Raw genomic sequence first — 6,000 nt, 5'->3', positions numbered from 1 at the left:
GTAGCTTTGAAAATGCATTTAAGAAAAAGAAATTTAGGGCTGGAGAGATGGCTCACCCTTTAAGGGCTAGGCTCATAACCAAAAATACAAGAAAAAAGAAATTTAGCCATGCTAAATTTAGCCATGTGGTGGTGCTTGCATGCCTTTAACTCCAGCATCCAGCAGGCAAAAGCAGGTGGGTCTTTGTGAGTTCAAGGCCAATCTGGTTTATAGGAGTTACAGGACAGCCAGAGTTACACAGTGAGACCCTATATATATTTTGTCAGAACATAATAAAGACCACACACACACACACACACACACACACACACACACACACACACACACACACACACACATATATATATATATATATATATATTGTCAGAACATAATAAAGACCAGACAGCCACGCCTGGCTTTACCTTTTCAATTACACCTGGTCCATTGCCAAGCTGGTTCCCAGCAGTTTTGTAACATACCAAAAGGGAACAAAACGGATTTTCATGGTTTCTCTCCCTGTCTTATTTTGTTTTCCAGTCAAGAGCACAACCACCAGAAGACACCAGAAGGAAGCCAGTATTGGGGAAACTTGGCACCCTTTTTACCGCTGGAAGGAGAAGGAACACCAGGAACGGGTTAGAGAGTCCCACCAACTCAAATACCAAGTCGGCCTCTGCTAAACTCCCTGAAACAGAGAGTGAGAAAAATAAGGCTCAGGGCAGCCAACCAAAGCCAACCAACGCGGGCTCCGGGCAGGAGGCAGAGGGCCAGCCTGCACAGAGCTGTAATCAGACAACCCCCTGTGATGCCGAACTGACACCTTGCTCCAACAGCAGTATAGGGGTTGTGCACCAGTGCCACGACAGTGATTCAGCCCAATTAGAACCTCTGCAGGCAGAGGGAGAGACTTTTCCAAATGCCACCACCGCTGCCAAGGAGTTGCATTCCTCGCCGGGGAATTGCTCGGGGCAGGAGAGCGCAGAGACGCTCGCCCGCAGTCCGGGGGAGGACGCGTTGCCAGGTGCTGTTGGCCTCCAACCAGAGACAGCGAGGGGTGTGTCGGGGTCGCCGCCTGAGGAGCGCCTCGTGGGAGGACTAGGAGAGGCCCCCGACGGAGCCCCCGGCGTGGGTGCCGAAGCGGGCTCTCTGGGGGCTACCGGGGAAGCAGTTGTGCCAGGTGAGCCTCCCTCCGTGGGTGCAGAGACCAGCCGCCCAGCCCGTTCCGTCGACTGCGCGCATCCCGCCAAAGTGCTAACTTTGGACATCTACTTGAGCAAGACTGAGGTGGCGCAGGTGGACGAGCGGGTCCCTATAGCTCCGGGGACAGACGATTGCGACGATTCGGACGACATGGAGAGGAGGTCAAGCGGCCGCAGGTCGGGCAGGCGGAGGAAGTCGCAGAAATCCACGGACTCCCCGGGCGCGGACACCGTGGCGACCGAGAGCGCGGCAAAGGACGACGCGGTATTCGACGACGAGGTGGCGCCAGACGCGGCCGCTGAGAATGGCTCGGCGGAAAGGAAAGTGAAATCCACACACGCGACTCCCGACGCGGGCGCGGTTTCGGCCGCCAGTCCGGAGCCCAAGCCCAGCGCCAGCCCCCGGGGACAGCTTCGAGGCGAGCCCGACCGCGGCAAGCAACTGCCGCCCGCCTCGTCGCCCACCAAGCGGAGGGGTCGCAGCCGCGTTCCCGAGGCGGTGCCCAGCCCCGGACCACGCGCTCCGGCCAAGGAGTCTCCACCCAAGAGGTCACCAGCCGCTGCGGACGGCGGGGAGGAGGCGGGCCGTGTAGTCCCGCGCGAGCTTACAGTCAGAAGCAGCTCCCTGTTGCCCGAGATCAGGCCCGAGCACAAGAGGGGCCCACTGCCCCACCACTTCGACGGCCGGGGCGACGGGGGACGCAGCCGAGAGTCGGGCAGGGGATCAGGAGCATCAGACGCCGACAGCCTGAAGCCCAGGAACCATTTCGGTGTGGGCAGGTCGACTGTGACCACTAAAGTGACCCTGTAAGTAGCTGCGGAGTCATTCTGGGCAGGTGGCTGCTTAGGGTTGTATGGCTTTCTGTCGATTTTTTTTTTTTCTGTTGAAAACTTCAAAGAGAGAAGGAACTGTTTGCAGAACTAAGGTTTAGAGTATGACACATTTGGCAGCCTCCACGGTTAATTCCTGCCTTAATATAAGATCTAAAATCAATGCAAAAATAAGATATGCCTCGAGGCACGGTGCTTACATAAACAGTAGCGATAAGAATTAACGGCTTGATTTAGCTAATTATATTCTTTATCCAAAATGTACAGGGGTATTTTAGGGTAGTCACAGGGAGCCAGCAGTATTTTGAATTGTGATCCAGTGGCTTTGACATGGGAGACTTCAAGAAAACTTAATGAAGTTAGTACATTGTTGTCCAAAGTAAGTCTAGAGGAAGTCTCTAATAATTCCGCCTTCTATGATCTAGGGAGCCAGTTGGTATTTTTGCTGCTGGGCTGGAAATAATATCAGATATTGAGATGATCGCTGTTATTGCTGGAAATTACCTAAGTGAAAGGACACTAAACAAACGACTGTGCCTGTGCTCTCTTAAGTTTAGCAATTTCACAAGTACTTATTGAGTGCCCTTTGTGCTGTGTGCTATGGGGGGGACATGACTCACACCTGTGATTCAGTCTGTTGCCCGCAAAGTGTACGCCCCCCTTGTGGCAGAAAGAAGCGCACAAATCAAATAAAGACGACCCAAGTGCCTTTTGCGGCCATAAGGGATCTGGAGGTACAGGGTGAGAAGTCACTCATTTGCTGGAGGCACCTGGGCTTGTGCCTTGATGGTAACTGATTTGTGTGGACAAGACAGGGAGGGCTCTCTACAGAACTGATCGTCCCAGCAGGTGAAAATTAGCGAGTGTTCAGTGTTTTCCTACGTTTATTTACACATTGATCATAAAGGCTGGTCATTTGCAGCCTTGTTATTTTTCGAACTGAACGGTTTCATTCTGTTTGATTTCTTTAAAGGAGTAAGCTCTGAAACGGGTCTGTTTGGAAGCCAGGGGGGTGAGCGTTGTGCTTAATGAATAACCTTGAACTACCTCATCAGCTGGCAGCCTGGAGACCTTTGACATAATCAGATATTTATTCTGTGATGGTAGCGTCAGGAAAGTAACCGGCGTGAATGATGCCCATTATTTGTGGAAGACCAGTGTGAAATGAACACAGAAACCTGCTAAGCCTTTCTGGGAGAAACCGGGCTGGATGCTCCACCTGTCGTCCAATCAGAAGACAGCAGTGGAAAAAACCAGAAAAGTTACACTGTTGAGGGACTGTAAACAACCTGGGGAAGGGATCTGGCCATGGACCCGAGCAAACTGTCTTTTTTTTCTCCCTACTGGTCATTTTTTAATTGTTTTTTTTTTTTACTTCACCGCTCATTTTATTTAGATTTCTTTAGTACAATGCCTTACCCATGATGAACAGGCAGGATCTTTCAGACCCATTAGTCCTGTTATGACTGGATTTTAGGCAACGATATTGACAGACTGTGATTTGGTTCTTTGGTGGTCTCACCCTGTAGCCCAGGGTGGCTCCTAGCTCACTATGTAGCCGAGGCTGGCCTGGAACTCAAGGCCATTTTGCTACTTTACAGGACTGCAGATGTGAGCCTGGCTTGTGGGGAGTGGGGGGACCTTGTCTGATCAAAGAATTAAAAAAAAAGCAATATCACCTGAAAAATGATGACTGAATCCTGTTAGAAAAAAGTGATTTCTTCACTTTTTTTTTAATTGGACACTGACATTATTAAAGGAATATGTTTAAAATAGGGAGGTGCTTCCTTTTATAGCATAGCCTTGGCCCTTTGGACTCCCTCTCACGTCATAATGCAGGCATTACAACACAAATTACAGGAGCCTTCCTTTTAATCAGCCCCAACTGGGTTAATTGCAGAGACTCTTGGTAGCCCAACTTAATGGTAGAGAGTGTGAGTTGTAAAGGTGTTTTGATCCCGTGTAAATCTTTAATGAGCAGATATGCTTCCTCCCTTTCAGGGAGCCGTGGGCTCACCTGGAGTGCTTTCCACACACATCCCCAGATGCACTTTGATGTCCACTTCGCTACTCCTTCTGCTGACTGGCCACATTTTCTTTTTTTAAATATTCCCAGTATGTCACCTTTGCTCGTTAATTAATTAATACAACATTCACAAACCCTGTGTTTCTTTTCGTCCCACTGGCTCAGATTTCAATCCCGAAGCCTGCTTTTCTGTTTTTGTTTTTTTAAGACAGAGTCTCATTATAGCCCAAGCTGGCCTCTAACTCACTCTGGTTGCCAAGGGTGTTTGTGAATTGATTCTCCTGCCTCCAGATTACAGGCAGTGGCCACCAAGTCTGACTTTTATTTGACTCTTAAATTTAAGATGTGAGCTGACAATAAGAAAGCCTGGATACTTATGGAGATAATAGAGAAAGCCGTGCCTACAGGAATTTCTAAACACTTACCAAGCTCAGATTTGTAACCCCAGCTTCTCATTTTATCTCTCTGTAGGCTCAAAAGGCCCCACTTTCCTGGGGCTCCGAGGTGTGTGATGCCAGTCTGGAGAGCTTGGATGTTCTTATCTGATAAACCTGATAAAATTAGCTCATTGAACTCTCTCTGCCATACCCCTATACATCCTTCTGGTCCCTTCTAGTCCCCTACCCCACCCCCACCTACAGTGATAATATGGAAAGCAACTGAGGGCTTATCCAGGTCGGCATAGTCTGACCCCTCATGGGGAAGCAGGGTAGTATGGTATAATGTGTCGGAGACAAAGCACCTTCAGGAGAGTCATTTACCTTCTTTATACCTCAGCTTTCTTGCTTTAGAACAGAACTTACAAGTTGTACATGGAATAAACCAACTTAAGTAACTTGTCAAGTACCCGACAAGCAGTGGTTTTCCTTTACTGCAGACTGAGAAGCCTCTCTGCCTGCTCCGAGGAACGCTTATATGAAATGGTTCATGAAATGGAAAAATGGGAATGAATTAGACTGAAAGCAGCTGGGGGGGGGGGGCTCCTGGTCCTGGAGCCTCCCTTAGCCCTAACTGTAACCCCTCAAGGGGACATGGAGAGCCTCCTAGTCCTGCAGCTTCTCTTAGCCCTAACTGTAACCCTTCAAGGGGACATGGAGAGCCTCCTGGTCCTGCAGCCTCTGTTAGCCCTAGTGTAACTCCTCAAGGGGCCTTCCAAAAATTCTCTCTTTTTTTTTTTTAATATTTATTTATTTATTATGTATACAATATTCTGTTTGTGTGTCTGCCTGAAGGCCAGAAGAGGGCACCAGACCCCATTACAGATGGTTGTGAGCCACCATGTGGTTGCTGGGAATTGAACTCAGGACCTTTGGAAGAGCAGGCAATGCTCTTAACCTCTGAGCCATCTCTCCAGCCCCCCAAAAATTCTCTTAACCATAAGTTTTGGGTGAAATAAAATTAATCCTGCTTTAAATAATTTAGGTGTTTTGTGTTACCTTTTAAGCTACAGATGCTAAAGAGACTAGGCCAGAGATGTGAAATAATTTGGTTAAGTTTACACGGATGTTAGTGTGAGAGCCAGGGCTGGGGCTAGGGCCAGCAAATGCCAACAGAACATGTTTTGTTTCTACGAAGGAACACACTGTGTACATTCAAAGGCATTATTTCCAGTAATAACTAATTAGACCCAAGAAACGTGAATAAGAGGGGAGACTGCCCAAGAGTAAACCAATTATGTTATAATCATACAATGGGATTTTACACAAACATTAAAAAAAAACTTTTCAAGGAAACCATTTCAGGGACCTCTAATTTATGATGGTAACTCATCCTTTTCTTAGCAAGAGGCCAGCTGCCAAGCCCCGTGAGCACAGCAGTTTCTGTCCTAATCAAATATTTATGCATCTGAAACCATCGGGAATGAGGCAGAATGTTAACAGCAGGTTTATGAATGATTTAAAAACACTTTCCTGATTGGGAGAGACAGCTCAGTTGGTATAAAGTAAGGACCTGAGTCCCCAA

General features: G+C 48.3%; 1 protein-coding gene across 1 annotated transcript in view; it reads left to right on the top strand.

Moving 5' to 3' along the window:
• The first annotated feature begins 927 nt into the window (after positions 1–927).
• Positions 928–6,000, top strand: part of Crybg1 (crystallin beta-gamma domain containing 1) — a 58,359-nt gene continuing 53,286 nt past the window's right edge. The window contains exon 1 of the mRNA XM_038338914.1: positions 928–1,988. Within this exon, the coding sequence (XP_038194842.1) occupies positions 1,333–1,988 (656 nt within the window). The 5' untranslated portion in view covers positions 928–1,332. The remainder of the gene's footprint in view (positions 1,989–6,000) is intronic.

This window comes from Arvicola amphibius, chromosome 8 (genome assembly GCF_903992535.2).
Source record: "Arvicola amphibius chromosome 8, mArvAmp1.2, whole genome shotgun sequence".
Classification (NCBI taxonomy): domain Eukaryota; kingdom Metazoa; phylum Chordata; class Mammalia; order Rodentia; family Cricetidae; genus Arvicola; species Arvicola amphibius.
This window is presented reverse-complemented; position numbering and strand designations above follow the sequence as displayed.